General features: G+C 43.0%; 1 protein-coding gene across 1 annotated transcript; it reads right to left on the reverse strand.

Annotated features, from left to right (window-relative positions):
- Nucleotides 1-2609: 2609 nt before the first annotated feature.
- Nucleotides 2610-12469, reverse strand: LOC117677459 (complement factor D). The gene is made up of 5 exons (XM_034437655.3): nucleotides 12155-12469; nucleotides 9610-9766; nucleotides 7177-7321; nucleotides 4849-5106; nucleotides 2610-3092 (listed from the first exon to the last, which is right to left on the reverse strand). The coding sequence occupies exons 1-5, from the start codon at nucleotides 12210-12212 to the stop codon at nucleotides 2937-2939; spliced, it is 774 nt and encodes a 257-aa protein (XP_034293546.2). The 5' UTR covers nucleotides 12213-12469; the 3' UTR covers nucleotides 2610-2936.
- Nucleotides 12470-18230: the final 5761 nt, after the last annotated feature.

Raw genomic sequence — 18230 nt, forward strand, 5'->3', positions numbered from 1 at the left:
TTTCCAGTTTGGATATTTGTTTGCCGCCTTAAGTAAGTTCACATCTAAATGTAAGCTAAATGAATTTCATTACCATTTCCAGTTGGAAATCAGGCCAGCAGCCAACCTGGCCTGGAACTGTGGCAAAAGTTTGTCCCAGTTTTTAAAGGAAAGAGAAACCTTTTCTACATTTTTATTGTAAAGCGATTTTCTTTCGAGATAGTAGGTAGTATATATATGAAGAAAAGAAAGATTTTTGGATTCCAGAATACGTGGGCACCCTCTAGAGGAAAATAGAAGTCAATGCTTGTCTCTAGAAAACTGCATCTATATGTACAGTAATCCTGCCTGACAAACTGAGTTGCACTTACATCCATATAATCTTCAATTTACGACTATAATTCTTCTTCTTCTTCCTAGCGTACTTCTGCAGGTGCAGGCTTTTCGAATCATTGAGTGCCACTTTGCACGGTCAGCTGCGTCTCCAGGGTTCAGTCCCGCAGCTTGCATATCTTTGTTGATGGTGTCTTGCCACCTCTGTTTTGGATGCCCGCGAGGTCACCGGCCATTGACTTCTAGTTGTTAGGCAGTCTTGGCAACGGTGGAAGGTGCTGTTTTCTGAACATGTTCATACCATCGGAGCTGGCTTCTCTCATCTTTATAATTGGTGCCACACAGGGGTGGGTTCTAAATTTTTTTACTATAGGTTATGTGGGCGTGGCTTATTTTGTGGGTGTGGCTTGGTGGGGGTGTAATGTGACTGGGTGGGCATGGCCAACTTTTTTTTTTTTACTTTTAAAAGCATTTTTTCTACAACCTTAAGAGGTTGCAGAAAAAAAGTGCTTTTAGAAGCCTCTGACGATCAGGCAACTCAGCTGGGATCGCCAGAGGCTTTTAAAGGCATTTTTTTTCCTACAACCTCTTCAGCCGAAGAGGTTGCAGAAAAAAATGCTTTTAAAAGCCTCTGACGATCCCAGCTGAGCCACGCGATCATCAGAGGCTTTTTAAAAAAACTTTTAAAAGCATTTTATCGGCCGAAGAGGTTGTAGAAAAAATGTTTTAAAAATTTTTTAAAAAAAGCCTCTGATGAGGTGGGCGGGGTAAACGAGCGGTGACCAGGCCGGGGACCAGTTCAGGGGTGTGGCCAGCTAATGTTATTACCAGTTCTCCGAACTACTACAAATTTTTACTACCGGTTCTTGCGAACTGGTGCGAACCGGGAGCAACCCACCACTGGTGCCACACCAAAATGTTGTCAAATAGTGTCATTTGTGATGTGGTCCTATATCCAACGGAGCATTCGCATTTCCATGGCTTTCAGTCCCTGTTGTTGCTGCCCAGCATTCAGTACCATACAATGCAACAGGGTGGATGGTTGTCTTGACGTTTGTCTTACGACTGTAATTGGGCCTGGAATGACCATTGTTACGTCATTGTAGTTCTAAGTCAAGCTGGATCAGAGTTCACAACAATTGGTATGGTGATTGTTAAGTGAATCACTACAGACATTAAGGAAATCCAGCTTCCCCAGTGGGTAGTTTTTTTGCAAGAAATTGGCAAAAAAGGGTCACGGATCATAATTATGTATCTGCAGGATGCTGCAACAGGTTGTAAATGTAAGTGCCTGAATTGTGATCATGTGACCACAGGGATGGTGCAACTGTCATAAGTGCAAGTACAGTTGTCACTTTTTCCAAGGCTGTTGTGAATTTGTACTGTGATAAAACATAGAATCGTAGGGCTGGAAGAAGTCTTTTAATCCAACCTCCTGCTCAAGACAGGAGATCTGATATCATTCTGGTCAAATCCCGTAGTCTGTATTTTTGTAAACCTCCATAGAGCACCCTCAACTCCCAGAGTCATTAAACCAATAGTTGAAAGTCAAGGATTACCTGTAATTTAAAGCAACAGGTCTATCCAGTCTCTAAAAAGAGCTGAGGTGGCGCAGTGGTTAGAGTGCAGTACTGCAGCGCTTCAGCTGACTGCTAGTTCAGCAAATCAGCGGATCAAATCTCACTGGCTCAAGGTTGATTCAGCCTTCCATCCTTCCGAGGTGGGTAAAATGAGGACCCAGATTGTTAGGGGGCAATATGCTATTTAGTATACTGTCTTTGGTGTAAGCCGCCCAGAATCCTCGGAGAGTGGGCGGTATAGAAATATGACTAATAAATAAAATAAATAAAATAAAATAAAATATATCTAGCCTTCCCCAAAACTTTTTTGGACCAATTTCTCACCACTTATAGCTGTGTTTCTCAGCATGGCTGGCTGGGGAATTGTGGGAGCTGAGTTGCTAAGATTGAAAAACACTGATATAGGGTATGAATCAGAATCATTCTGATTTTAAGATGGCAATTTTATTGTGTGAGCTTCAACTCCCAGAATTGTCCAACCAGTATGATTTAGTATGATTTGCATTGATTGGCAGGAATTCTCCAAGGTTTTCTGCCCTGGTCCACTTTGAAGCCGTCAGGAATTATACTCAGAACTCATAGGCTGGTAAATCTGTCACACAAAATCATTTTTTGAAATTAGCCACCACTCAAATAAGAGATTGGGAAGAGGGATATTATGAGGAGCGGGATTCCAGTCTCTCTGAGTCTTAAATAATGACAAAAGTAGCAGCCATCTGCATTCCATATATTTCTTTATTTTTTGCAAGCTGACAATAATTCTTGGTAAGCATTGCTGGTTGGTGTACAGGTGCCCCTTGATGAAAAGAAAAAGAAAAAAAGCAGAGCCCATCTCCATAAGCGAAAGAGATTTTTTTCTGAACCTCTTAAGAGAACAGAATAACAGAATAATAGAGTTGGAAGAGACACTGGAGGTCTTCTAGTCCAACCACCTGCTCAGGCAGGAACCCTTACATCATTTCAGACAAATGGTTGTTCAATCTCATCCCCCTCTGCATCTTGAAGCCTCAGCATTGAGAGCTACCAAGCAATCCCTCTTATGACTTAATTGTTAGACTCTATGGTGCTGGTGATCCATGAGACGTAGGGAGCAGTCCGGGTGTAAATCCCAGGTTTCCGCCAATTGCCACAAACAGTGGAGCCGGTAGTCACGATGCCTTCAGCAATGCCGTTGCAAACAATAGGCCCGCCAGAATCTCCCTGAGAAGCAAATCAGAGTCAGTCCCAGTTTTAATATTACTATTATTAGAAATAAGGTAAAGGAAAAGGTTCCCCTCACACATATGTGCTAGTTGTTCCCGACTCTAGGGGGCGGTGCTCATCTCTGTTTCAAAGACGAAGAGCCAGCGCTGTCCGAAGACGTCTCCGTGGTCATGTGGCCGGCATGACTAAACGCCAAAGGCGCACGGAACGCTGTTACCTTCCCACCAAAGGTGGTCCCTATTTTTCTACTTGCATTTTTTACGTGCTTTCAAACTGCTAGGTTGGCAGAAGCTGGGACAAGTAACGGGAGCTCACCCCATTATGCGGCAGTAGGGATTCGAACTGCTGAACTGCCGACCTTTCGCTCGACAAGCTCAGCATCTTAGCCACTGAGCCACCGGGTCTCTATTATTAGTAATACCTTGCTTCAAATCTCACCTTCCATGAGAGGTTCCATCTATTCCTATCACTGACCTACTTTGTAAAGATGCGGTAGAGAAAATATTTGCCAAATATTTTGAACCTATGAAGTGCAGTGTGTATTCCTGGTTGTCCAGTTTTGTTTCCCTGTGTCCTTTTTTATTTTTAAAAAAAGAAAAGCCCTCCATTTGATTTTTGGAATGCTATTTTTTTTTTTTTACTAGTAACTTTGCTAAAAATTTGCAGCAAGAAAGCATTTCCTTTTCAGAAGTAAAAAAGTTTATTTAAAAAAAAACCTCACAGGATTGGAAGAGGGCAACAGATTTATTGACACCCCTTGTAACATACTGTGTTTTTCTTCTAATATACCGTTTTTTGGTATGGATTTCTACTGTCCTTCTTCTGCAATTAAATGTAAGGGCTTGTCTTGATTAACAGGACCCAGGTCACAAAGAATGGTGTTTAGATGAATCAATAATCAACCAGAGGGCAGAAGACATTATTTATTATAAGAACAACGTGAAACCACAAATTAAAAAGTTCAGAGAATGTTCCCTTCTTGCTGGGGGTGGCTGCTTTTTCCCTGCCTCCAGCTAATGTGAGTTTTGACTTGGAGCAGTGTTTTTTTTTAACTTCGGCAACTTTAAGATGCATGCACTTCAACTCCCAGAATTCCCCTAGCCAGCATTTACCTCTTGAAGGCCCGCCTAGGATTCATACAAAATGTTGGAAATTGGAAGAGGAATTTCCTAGTAAAGTCTGTTTTAATGTTCCTTCCCATATTTCTCTCCACCTGGGCTGTTGATGTGATAAGCTGTCCAATGCCTAGTTCTGTATTGAACTGGATATTTTGTATTGTAGATAGATGATAAATGATAGAGATGATGGATGGATGGGGGAGAGGGAGGGAGGGAGGGAGGGAGGGAGAGAGAGAGAGAATAGCAGGCTCCCCAGAGACCTTGTGAGCCACATAAACATAAAGTATGGCTGAATATATTATGTGCAGCCTGCGGGTGGCGAATGAAACCTGGCAGGCCTGCTACCTGCAACAGAGCATCCATGTTCAGAAGCAGTTTAACCTGAACAAGTTTCAATTCAAATAACCAGATGTGAGAAGTCGTGAGAAGAAAGCAGGGGAGGAAGAGTATGGTTTACAATGAGAAAAGGCTGCGGAGTTCAGGGCAATGGGAAGCCTTAATTAACTCACTGAAACTTTGGCTGAGAATTCAACCCGAGGAGTTTCCAAGATTCTGCTTCACCCTAGAGTAGCATGGTAAAGAAGGCCTCTTTCTTTCCCCCCTCCCCACCCCCTCTCCCCCAGCCCTGTGATCACCTTGCAGGAGTCTTTCTTTCTGGATTCAGCGCACATCATGTTCTCCGTCACGCTGCCGTCATGGTATTGCCTCCTATTGCATTGATTTCGACCGATGATGCTAAGTTGCACGAAGTGCAGCTTGTCTGGTTTCTTTCCCGTATTGTGAGTAATACCCCAGCCGGCCACTTCACACCGAGTATGTTCAGGGACATCATTGTTTACAGTCTGATATGGCAGGATCTGCACATGTGACCCAAGGACCGCGGGCTCTGCAAGCTAATTTTGAGAGAACCAGAGATGAAGGAAGCAGACTGCATCCAGGATATCAATTCCTTCAGATTAACAGAGTTGGAAGCAGGGGTGGGATTCAGCCAGTTCAGATCGGTTCGGGAAAACCGGATGTTAATTTTAATCTGGTTCACCGAAGCAGCTGTTGCAAAGACTGGCTGACCCCGCCCATCCTATCCCGCCCCTCCCAGGAGTCTCCACACAGCCCGTTTTGGATGCCAGGTAAGTGCAGAGCCTGCGTGGAGGCTCTGGGAGGGTGAAAAATGGGCCAACTGGAAGGTCCGGAAGCCCAGAAACTGGCCTCCAAAGGGCCTCTGGAGCCCAGGGGAAGCCATTTTTGCTCTCCCAGAGACTTGAGGAAAACCTCTGGAGCCTGGGGAGGGCAAAACACAGCCCTACCAGAAGTACCAGAAGTCCAAAAATGGCCCTGTTTCCGGCCTCCATTTTCGCCCTCCTGGAGGCTTGAGGAAAGCCTCCAGAGCCTGGGGAGGGCGAAAAATGGGCCTACTGGAAATACCAGAAGTCCAAAAAACAGGCTCGTTTCTGACCTCTGGGGGGCCTCCAGAGCCTGGGGTAGCCCATTTTCGCCCTCCTTGAGGCTCGAGGAAAACCTCTGGATTCTGGGGAGGGTGAAAACGCCCCCCCCCCATGCTGCAGGAGGACAAGTAGGCCACGCCCACCATGGCCATGCCCACCCAGCAACCGGGCAGAGAAATTTGATCCCCAATTGCCAATATTCTATTGCCATAAAACGGGAAGAACGGATAAGTGTTAGGTTGAGAGATCAATTTCAGGTAGCAACATGTTTCTTTCCTAGTGTGCAGAGAAAAAATATCTGCTGCGAACTCCACATGGTGTCCAGAAGGAGATCTGTCCAGTAAAGACTCAGCTCCATCCATTGACCTGACTCTACCCCAAACAGGGATTAAAGGGTTGTAAAAAAAGGGAGTTGGTCCTGAAAGTGGGAAGATAAAACAGGACCTAAGTTTGCACCAAACTCCATTTTGTATAATGGTTTAGTAAGATTTAGACATGTTCCTGCAAAACCTTGCACAAAACAGTACAAAAAAGAAAAAAAAGGAATTCTAACTTTTGTTAAATGTGCTTCATCAATTATTTATTTCCTTTTATCAACATGCACAAACACTAACAGTAGAGATGTTAATGCTTTATTAAGTAATTAGTTCAAGACTAAAATTATAATTACATAGCTAACACTTTGATATGAATTACATCTTTTTTTAAACCTTATACTGTATTCAGCTTTGGATGAAAAATTAAATAATCTTATGCTTGGAATAATGACATCCTAAATGGCAATTGATATTGAAAATAACTTTTACTTTTCTCTTTTTATTTCCAACGCTATGAGCTTTTTAAATAATGGCATGTTAATTATTTAAAATCATGTTATACAGATTTTATTGCACTGAAATAGCACAATGTATGATGATGTACAACATTACAAATTCAGATGCTTTGCAACTGGTATGTATTTATGAGAGTTACAGTATCCCAGGCAGGGGCGAAATTCACTTACCTTCCTTACTGGTTCGCAAATGTGCAGGTGCCATGCGCGAGTGAAGCTTCCGCTACTGATCCGGCTGAATTTCACCCCTGATCCCATGGTCATGTGATCACTTTCTGTGATCTTCTGACCAGCAAAGTCAATGGGGAAGCGAGTTTCACTTAACAACCGTGTTTGTAACATAACTGCAGTGATTCATTTAACAACTGTGGTAAGCAAGGTCATAAAATGGGGCAAAACTCACTGAACAACTGTCTCGCTTAGCAACACAAGTTTTGGGCTCGATTGTGGTTGTATGTCAAGGACTATTTGTAGAATCTTGTACATGTAGTATGAAGTACGATTGTCCTGCTGTCACCTTTACAGCTTGATAACTCGGGGGGAATCCCACCTGAGCTTCTTGCTCCGATCACTATACAGCTGTAGACTTTGCTTCCTCTTATCTAGGGAGAACCTCTTTGTCCTATCCTTCTCATGTGCCATTATATTTTCTTAAAAGGCAAAATTGATTTCAGCCGTGGAATACCCACCTGGATAAGCAAGAGATCATGGAGAATGGTGTCTTCGCTGCTCTCTGGGTGAGAAATGAGTCGACGGATTCCATACAGACGCTTGTTCGGTTCCGTTTCTGCGAGCGAATGGGCCCCCAAGAGGACTTGAAGCGTCCCATTGTTCCTGCACCGGAGATTGTGGTTAGTGTGAACAATCAGGGTCCTCTATGTTAACAGGTCTCTGTCATGCATCCTTCTCATACAACCCTTTGAAGAATGATATCTTCCATCATTTTTTAGATTGATGCATGTTTCAAAATAAATGTGGAAATGTAAAGAGTTAAAACCTCAATGGAATCTGCTCAGCTCTGTTCTCAGTTTACTTGTGATTCTAAACATAATAAAATTAGAATTGAAGGGTTTAGTGCTCTCTGGGCTTGGTTATTTTCTTACAGACGTTTCATTACCCCAACTAGTTTATTTTATTTTATTTTATTTTATTAGTTTGATTTATATGCCGCCCTTCTCCGGAGACTCAGGGCGGCTTACAATGCTTTTAAGCAATAGCCTTCATACTTTTGAATATACCTGCTTAGTAGGGCTTTTGACCCCCCCAAAGCGGTGTTCTTTTTTATACAAAGTCAGCTTATTGCCCCCACAAACCAGGTCCTCATTTTACCTACCTCGGAAGGATGGAAGGCTGAGTCAACCTTGAGCCTGGTGAGAATTGAACTCGCAGTAATTGCAGGCAGCTGGCAGCTAAATACTACTTTAACAGTAGTTTAGTCCACTGCACCACCAGGCTCCTAATGATGTCCTAGTTAACATCATCAGTGCTAGTGATGTCTTAGACAGCACCAAGGACCGTTCATTTCAACCCTGAGCTACAAATATTCTCTTTTGTTAGAATTACAGTTGATCAAGAAGGAAAGTCAAATTTTTTTTTTTAATTTGATTTATATGCTGCCCTTCTCCGGAGACTCAGGGCGGCTTACAGATAAATGGATAAAAAAAGCGAGAGGTCAAAGTATACTGAGTCAAAACTAAGTATCACAACTTCTTGAAATTGGTTTCCATATCAGCATATGATATAGCTTGTTTAGCTATGATCTAAAAAGTTAATCAAAGGGACCTTATCAGTCAACCAAACTACATATCGGAGTGGCTGAGTTTGCACCATGGACTAAAGTCTGGCTTGTTTACATAAACAGTTTTGCTGAATACACTACATACAGAGTGGCTGTGTTTGCATAACTATGTTTGCCCTGTGAAACAATCAATTGGAAGACTGCTATCAAGGGGTGACTTGATAGCGGTCTTCCAATATTTGAAGGGCTGCCCCACAGAGGAGGGGGTCGACCTATTCTCCAAAGCACCTGAGGGCCGGACAAGAAATAATGGGTGGGAAACTTATCAAAGAAAGATCCAACCTAAAACTAAGGAGAAATTTCCTGACAATGAGAACAATTAATCAGTGGAACCCCTTGCCTCTAGAAGTTGTGAGTGCTCCACCACTGGAGGTTTTTAAGAAGAGATTTAGACAGCCATTTGTCTGGAATGGTAAAGGCCAGGGGTGTCAAACTCAAGGCCCATGGGCCAGGTCCAGCCCATGATGTGGTTGGATCCAGCCCGCGGGGCCATCCCGGTCTACCCACATCGCTTCGACCCAGTCTACCCAATGCAAAGAGGAAACATGCCAGGAGTTTGGGAAGTGGCATCAAGCTGGCCACGCCTACCCAAATGGCCACACCCACCCAGTTGGCCACGCCCAGTGAGTGGCGTTAAGCTGGCCATGCCCACTCAGTTGGCCATGCACCTCCCCCACACACCGAGGTCAACCACAGCACTGATTTGGCTGTCAATGAAATTGAGTTTGACACCCCTGGTATAAGGTCTCCTGTTCGTTCTAAGAATATTCTGTAGCTTTAAACTTTAAACTTTAAACATCATCTCAAAAGGAAGGGAGGGACAGAGGAAGGGAGAGGAAGGAGAGGGGGGGAGGATGGGAGGAAGGAAGGAAGGGAGGCAGGAAGGAAGGAGAGGAGGGGGGAGGGAAGGAGGGAGGAGGGAGGGAAGGGGAAGGGACTGTGTCCATGTCTACAAACCACTAAGATATTTCCTAATAATGGATTTGGATTTGTATCTGCCAACATGCATCTTCTTTTTTTCTTTTTTATGGACCAGAGTTTCCTCTTCCCTGAACAACTGGCAATAATTAAGGCAGCAGATACAACCAAATGGTTGCCTTTTTTTAGGCCAAGGAGTGGATTTCTGTGGTGGGTTACACCTGCCTGCCTGCTAATTTCTAAAACATTCAAGCTGGCTAAGGCAGAAGAAGAGGCAGGCCTGGCTATTATATCCCTGGCTGCTGGACTGATTCCCTGCTGTTACACAGAGTGGGGAAGAGAGGCTTATCTGTGTTCAAAATGAGCTTTGCATCTCCGGTCACCAGAGAAGAAATCCCACACTTACGTTTCCTCCAAGCAATGGGCTGCGCTCAGCACCCACTGAGCAGCGATCAGGAACCCTCCGCAGAGATGCTTCCCGTTCTCCTGCAGAGACGCCATGTAAGGCCTGTGATGAGGGGCACTCTCTGATCCCCCCAGGATACGGCCCCTGGGTCGATTCGCTGGGAGGGAGAAAAGGCTGTGTTTTAGCCTGCATCCTGGAAAACCACTTTACTTTTGCCCTAGAGCCAGGCAGGAACATACACACAGGACCGCATTTCAATATATAATTGAATAGGCCGGTGGGAAAGGAATATGGAGTTCAAAATCCCAGTGGCCACCAATCGGTGGTGGAGGACGACATGAAAATGCTGCAGGATTGGATCAAACACCCTCTTTTCTCCCCTTACGCTGGTCCAATTAGACCTGCAATTAGTCCGTGTGTTGGAAAAACATTTTTTTCCCTGCCTTTTTCCCTGTTGAAAAAAATAAACACATGAAAACAGCATGTGTCCCTAAAATAGGCTGAAAAGTTTTTTGTTTTTTTTTTTAAAAAAAGCCCATTCGTCTAGGGGAAAATGACATTTTTAGTTGCATGACAAAGATCCATCAATTTTGCAGTATGCTCCATTTATTCTGACCTTCTCTTTTATAATGTATATGTATATGTATACAGGGGTGAAATTCAAAGTTTTTCCCTACCGGTTCTGTGGGGGTGGCTTGGTGAGGTGTGGCAGGGGAAGGATACTGCAAAATCCCATTCCCACCCCTCCTTGTTGAAAAAAATAAACACATGAAAACAGCAATGCAGTCCCTAAAATAGGCTGAAAAGTTTTTTTTTTTTTTAAAAAAAGCCCATTGCAAAATCTCCATTCCCACCCCACTCTGGGGCCAGCCAGAGGTGGTATTTGCCAGTTCTCTGAACTACTCAAAATTTCCGCTACTGGTTCTCCAGAACCTGTTAGAACCTGCTGGATTTCATCCCTATATATATATATATAAAAGAGCCACACACACACCCCATATTTTGATGAAAGTAAAAGGGTCTGGTATTGGTCTTTGCCCTCTAAATATCGCCAACTCTGTTTAGAGATACACTACCTCCATTCATGGAGGTTCCATTTACTTCTTGGCTGATACACATTGCTAGAGAAATTCCTCCATGAATTTGGCAAATTTTGTACAGTTATATTATAGCTTGGGTATTCAAATGATGGGTAAGGAAGGGTATTTAAAATTTTCGGAGTCCAGCCTTTATATCTCAATATCAGCACCCACGTAGCAGGGGTGGGTTCTACTTACCTTTACTACCGGTTCACAGCGGGGCTGGGTACAAGCGCAGAAGCTTTTGCGCATGCTCAGAAGCGTTTTGATGATGTCGGGGTCAGTGGGCGGAGCCTCCCGCTGGTTTTACTACTGGTTCCAGTGGTGGGATTCAGCCAGTTCGCACCACTTCGGGAGAACTGGTTGCTAACTTTCTGAGCAGTTTGGTGAACTGGTTGTTGGAGGAAATCATTAAGGCAGAGATCTGGTTGTTAAATTATTTGAATCCCACCACTGACCGGTTCCATAGAACCGGTGCGAACCGGGGGCAACCCACCACTGCTACATAGGATGAAAAAACTGGAGGAAGCATGTGAGCAAAGTTACACTACAGATAGTCCTTGACTTATAATGGTTCATTTAGTGACCGTTCAAAGTTACAACAGCACTGAAAAATGTGACATGACCCTGGGACACTGCAACCGTCATAAATATGAACCAGTTGCCAAGTATCTGAACTTTGATCATCTGACCATGAGCATGCTGCAATAGTCATAAGTGTGAAAAATGGTCATGTCACATTTTTCAGTGCTGTCTCGCTGAGCAACAGAAATTTTGGTCTCAATTGTGGTCATAATTCAAGGACTACCTGTATTTTGGAAAGCTCTCTTGCCATTTCTTTTTAAAAACTGAGCTGGCTGTTATTCTTATTTCTCTGGAAGTTGCTTGTAGTTTCCTGTGTGATTCGTGGTTGCAATATTTTTTCCCTCCAGTGAATGCACACAACTACTATATATTTCAAGGTGTGCCATCAGCCCATGCCTGCCATAACTTTCCTTTGCATCTCCTAGCACTGTTACTTGCTTAAAATCTGTTTTTTTCAAATCCACCAATATGCAAAAGATGGCCTGGTAAATCTAATGTCTGCCCCTTCTAAAAATTCATTATTTGGGGAATACAAAAAGAAGCCTACTCTTGCTCATAATTGTTAAAGAACAGAATACTTCCAACTATCTAACAAATTAAATCATAAAATATCTACCTAGCTTTTAGACTAGCTTGCGGTTGCAAAAAATAATCCCCACAATTCGTTGTTGCTTCAGAAAAGTAGGTGAATTGTATAAACCATAATTCAGCTAACCATGGGTTAAGCCATGGATAAGAAAGATACATCCGAAAAGAGCAGACCCTGTGCTTGCAGGAAAAATGCTAGGAAGGAGAAAAAAGTAAGATAAACACAACTTTTGAGCTGCAGCAAAAAAAGCTACAGTGAGCCAAGTGTAATAAAAGTGTATTAATCAACTCACCAGATACGGAGAAGATGCTCAGGAAAACAATTAAGGGCCAGAAGGAAGAACCAGCCATCTTTAGCTCCCTTTCTTCAGATCTAATGCTGTTTTTTGCTCTACCATGAACTCAGCAGGACTCAACATCTGATTTCCGGGAAGGCCTTTGTTTTATCACTCCCAATGATGTCCTTGACGTCAGCATTTTTGCAGCGAAAAGAGAGAAATGATACTCCCCGTTATTTGTTTTGGCTCGGAAACCTCTTGAAAGGAACCATTTGAAATTTCCCTGAAAGTGAGAAAATTGTTTGCTTTCAATTTGAACTCTGCCCTTTTGAAGACATTCCTGCAGAGATGTCTCTGGAAGGGGAGGGGGGCACATGGATTCGAATTAGCTTTTCTTTCCCTCCAATGAAGCCTTTTAGATCGGGGGTGGGGGTGGGGTGTCCAACCTTGGCAACTTTAAGACTTGTGGACTTCAACACAAGTGCCACAAGGGTCGGTCCTCTCGCCCCTTTTGTTCAACATTTATGTAAAGCCGCTGGGCGAGGTCATCCGTGGTTTCGGGGTGAAGTACCACCAGTACGCTGACGACACCCAGCTGTACATCTCCACCCCAGACCACCCCAACGATGCCCTTGAAGTGATGTCCCGGTGCCTGGAGGCCGTGCGGATCTGGATGGGGAGAAACAGGCTCAGGCTCAACCCATCCAAGACCGAGTGGCTGTGGTTTCTGACATCCCGATATAGTCTGTTGGCGCCATCACTGACTATTGGGGGCGAATCGCTGGCCCCCACGGAGAGGGCTCGCAACTTGGGCGTCCTCCTGGATTCACGGCTGTCTTTAGAAGAGCATTTGACCGGGAGGATTTTTCATCAGGTCTGCCTGATTTGCCAATTGCATCCCTTTCTAGATCGGGACTCCTTACACACAGTCACTCATGCCCTCGTCACCTCCCGCCTGGACTATTGCAACGCTCTCTAAAGGGGCTCCCCTTGAGGAGCACTCGGAGGCTCCAACTGGCGCAGAGTGTGGCCGCACGGGTGGTTATGGGACCAATGTGGTGTTCCCATGTAACACTTCTCCTGCGCGAGCTGCACTGGCTCTCGGTGGTCTTCCGGGTGCACTTCAAGGTTTTGGTTACCACCTTTAGAGCGCTCCATGGCTTAGGACCTGGTTATTTATGGGAGCGCCTGCTACCACCAATAGCCTCCCACTGGCCGGTACGCTCTCACAGAGAGGGGCTCCTCCGGGTGCCGTCGGCCAAACAATGTCGACTGGCAGCCCCCAGGGGGAGAGCCTTCTCTGTGGGGGCACCTACTATCTGGAATGAGCTCCCCCCGGAGATACAGAGGATCCCGGATCTGCGCACCTTCCGTCGCGCTCTCAAGACTTTTTTATTCCATCAAGCCGGCCTGGCCTAAATCTTTCCCCTTTAAAATGTAAATTTTAATTTGTTTTTTAAATTATTGGGTGTTTTAAATTTGTCTCAGCCAAATTGTTTAATTCGGTGTTATTCTGTTTTTAAATTTTGTATTTATGTGTTTTATTTTGTGGCTGTTCACTGCCCTGAGTCCTTCGGGAGTAGGGCGGTATACAAATCCAATAAATGAAAAAAATGAAAATGAAATGAACTCCCAGAATTCCCTAGCCAGTATTGTGGGAATTCTGGGAGTTGAAGTCCACAAATCTTAAAGTTGTCAAGGTTGGAACCCCCCTGCTTTAGATGGAGACTCCGGGGAGACAATGCAGATTCTTCTAAAATATATGTATCAAAAAAAGGTCTTGCTTGCTTGGCCCTAGGATCAGATTGATCCATGTACCCGGAATGAAACTTATCAAGTACAAAGTTCTTCCACTGGGAAACAGAAACAAAAATGTGCAGGCTATCTGTTTATTTAATCGATTTATCTGACTGCTTATCTGGCAAACACAATTCCCGACAGCTAACATGTAAAAACAATATATGTGGGTATGCACTGATATCTTGCCTTCATTATTTTTATAAATAACTCAAGTCAGTGAATATATCTAGAAATCTTTCCTCCTCACAACGACAGTCCTGTGAGGTGGGATGGACTGAGAGTGAGTGACTGGTCCAAAGTCACCCAACCAGCTTTCATGCCTAAGGTGGGACCAGAACTCACAGTCTCTTGGCGATTGGCCCAAAGTCACCCAACCAGCCTTCATGTCTAAATTGGGACTAGAACTCCTAGTCTCCTGGTTTGTAGTCTGGTGCTTTAAATACTAGAGGAATACTAAATATTAATAAGGAAAGAATGACAGTGTAACTCTGTAATACCCACTCAAGATAACCCCCCTAAAAAACAAACAGAGACTTACTGACTCTCAAGGCCTGGAGGACATCCAGCTCTTCAAAACTTACAAAAGACGTTGGGTGAGGAAAACTGGTTTGGAGAGAAACGATCTTGGAACGATTCTTGGTTGCCAACAAAATGTGAATCAACTGTGAAATGCAGTTGGCATAAAAACAAAAGCCATCTTAGGCTGTGTCAATTGAAAAAAGACTCCCAATCTCAGGAACTAATCATTGCATTTTATTTCACAGTGATTAGTCCTCAAGACAAGGGTGATGTCCAATTCTGAACACTATAATTTTAAAAGGCTTCGGATGCACAAATAGCATCAGGGAAGGACAATAAAGATGATTGGGAGAAAGCTGTCCACAGGATCTGGTCAGAATTTTTTTTAAAAAATGGTGTGGTTGATGCACATAAAAACAGATGGAGCTATCTTGATTATCCTCTATGGTTATCCCAGATCAGGAGTCTAGAAAGAAAGCCAGACTATAGAGGTAATTTCATTTAATAATTAAGGACTAGAAACCAGGGGGCTATGAGTTCTAGTCCCAACTTTGGCATGAAAGCCAGCTGGGCGATGCTAGGCCACTCACTCTTTCTCAGCCCAACCCACCCCTCACAGGGTTGTTGTTGTCAAGAAATAGGAGGAGGAAGAAGAATTAAGTATTTTGCTGCCTTGAGTTCTTTACGGTAATATAAACACAGAATATAAAATAAAAAATAAATAAAAACCAAGACAAACTGAAGCAAACTGAAGTTTTTAAGAAGAGATTAGATAGCCATTTGTCTGAAGTGGTGTAGGGTTTCCTGCCTAAGCAGGGGGTTGGACTAGAAGACCTCCAAGGTCCCTTCCAACTCTGTTATTCTATTCTATTCTGTTCTGTTCTGTTCTGTTCTGTTCTGTTCTGGAATGTTCTGTTCTGTTCTGGAATGTTCTTGATAAAGAATGGTTTGAAAGGAGATATGATTAGCACCTCCTGGAATCAGAATAAATGTACAGAATAAAAGTGTTTTAGCGGTGGGAGAAGTTACTCCCATTTAATTGGCTCAGCAACTAGATCAAGTTTCATTTCCTTTTGTGTGCGTGTATGGCTGAATTGAGAATTCTCACCCAAAGGTTTTGACAAGGATGAACACCACCCAAGATTGATGATTAAAGTATAAACAAATATTTATTGGACTTCCATTTCTAAAGAAATCTCACCCCTAGAATTACTGCCTTATCTTGCCTAAAGAACAATACTGTGAGACTCAAAAGTTGCCGAGCTTAAAAAGACTCAGAGATGCTAACAGAAGATAAAGTTTTCTTGATGTCAGCCGTGATCCACAGAGACAGAAATGTTCCTTCAACAACTTTCTTTCTCAGAATGCTTCCATTATATTCTTATTAATCCTAAAGAAAATGTGAAAAAGTAAATTGGCCAAGTCTTTATTGGCCAAGTGTGATTGAACAGACAAAGATTTTGTCTCCGGCGCATAAACTCTCAGTGTGCATACAAACAACAAAGTGATAAATCGTAAATCATAATCCCAAAATACAATCATAAATCATAAGATACAGCCAACGAAGTTACCAATAGGAGTAGGTAATAGGAAAGATAGAAGGATAATAGCTTAGGCATAAAACAGTGCTGTAGGAATTACTGGTAGGTGTTCAGCAGAGTGATGGCATGGGGGCAAAGTTGTGTCTAGTTGTTTTGGCCTATAATGCCCTATAGCAGTGTCCTGAGGGGAGGAGTTGAAACAGTTTGGGTCCAGGATGTGAGGGGTCTATAGATATTTTCTCAGCCTTCTTTCTGGCTCATGCAGTATACAGGCCCTCAATGGAAGGCAGACTGGTTGCAATTGTGTTTCTGCAGTCCTAACTATCTGTTGGAAGTCTGTACCTGTTTTGTTTGGTTGCGATACCAAACCACACAATTATAGAAGTACAAATAACTGATTTAATAATTCCTCTATAGAACTATATCAGCAGCTCCTGGGGCACAGGAAAACATTGTATTTTAGGCTGAATTGGCAATGGAAGAAACCCTTTGTAACTTCATCAGGGTTGACCTCAGCCTTGCATTTTCCATGACAGAGGTTTACTCAAATATATTTTCTTCAAACAAGGATTTAAGAAAAATCTCACCAAAATGAAAAATCTCTTTTGAACTTTGCTACCAATCCATAGGTGATTTGAAAAGCAAAATAGACCCAGGTTTACCCAATCAGTAGACAATCAGGCTATTGCTATAATGCATTGTAAGCCACCCTGAGTCTACGGAGAAGGGCGGCATATAAATTGGACTAATAAATAAATAAATAAATAAATTGTAGGAGGAGAGTTGGTTCCCAGTTGGCTGGGGAATTCTGAGGGTTGAAACCCATACATCTTAAAGTTGCCAGGGTTGAGAAACATTGGTTTATAGTAACATAAAATCAGAAGAAGTCTGGAAGCACCTTGTCCAGCTAACAAATTTTATTAAAAAGCAGCTCATGAAAGCAGGTGGAAGATCATTAATGAAAGATCCAACCTAGAATTAAGGAGAAATTTCCTGATAGTGAGAACAATTACCATATTTTTCAGACTATAAGATGCTCTGGACTATAAGACGCACGTAGCTTTTGGGGAGGAAAACAAGGAAAAAAATAATCTGCCTCTGCCTTCCAGCATCCATCCGGCATTCATCTGGTCTGTTTGCTATGGCCCGTTTGCCACCACGGCCGTTTGTGGGGGGTATGTGCATTTTATACTCTGAAAAATACGGTAATCAGTGGAACATGAGTGCTTCAACACTGGAGGTTTTTAAGAACAGATTGGACAACCATTTGTTCGGAATAGTATAGGGTCTCCAGCTTGAGCAGGGACCTCCAAGTCCATCCAACCCTGTTATTCTATGTTAAAAGCTTCTGCCTTTTAATAACATTTGTCAGTTGAAAAAAAGGTGCTACTAGACTCCTCCTGATTTATTCTACTCTGTGTCACTAGATGGTGCTAATCCTTTGTCAGCCAGACCTGTCTACAAATTTCTGAAGAAAATTGTAAAGAAAACAAGATTCTGTGTGGCAACACCTCCTGACTTCTGAGTTATTAAATTGCTGGGAAGATCTTGTATGTGGAATAATTTCTCAGACTGATTTATAGTTTTAGGTGCCTGGGATACCCCTTGGTCATTCATTACAGGGAAATAGAACTTCCATGTACAAAAGCATTCTACCTCTGAGCCAGACATGCTAGGGACCAAGAGTAAAGGAAAAACATTGTTGAATATGCATTGATTTATTTTACTGGGTTCGATCCAGTCCCTTTGCTATCAATTTGGATGAGTGGCTCCTTTACAAGCAGTCCTCATTTAGTAACCACAATTGGGACCAGCAACTCGGTCATTAAGCAAAGCGGGCGCTAAGTGAAACCACAACTGTGGTTATCATCTTACTTTTTGCGTTCCTTTGATTTACAGGCCTCTGAAGATTGTTAATCTCAGGACTGGTTGCAAAGTTTTTTCTCCCCTCATTACTTTCCCCCTCATTTTAAACTGCTTTTAAATTTTATATGTTATGTTTTATCTCGGCTGTTCACCGTCCTGAGTCCTGTTGGAGAAGGGTGGTATAAAAATCAAATCAAATAAATAAAATAAAATAAATCACTGTGGTAACTGAATGGTAACTAAATTGGGGAGTCGCTAAATAAGGACCACTGATAATTTTACCAAACTAGCTTATGTCAAACTAACCGGGGATCTTGGGGAGGGTTGCAAATCCAAAAATCCAAATTTAAAAAGAAGGATGTCAA

This window comes from Pantherophis guttatus, chromosome 1 (genome assembly GCF_059756535.1).
Source record: "Pantherophis guttatus breed Tessera chromosome 1, ASM5975653v1, whole genome shotgun sequence".
Lineage (NCBI taxonomy): Eukaryota > Metazoa > Chordata > Lepidosauria > Squamata > Colubridae > Pantherophis > Pantherophis guttatus.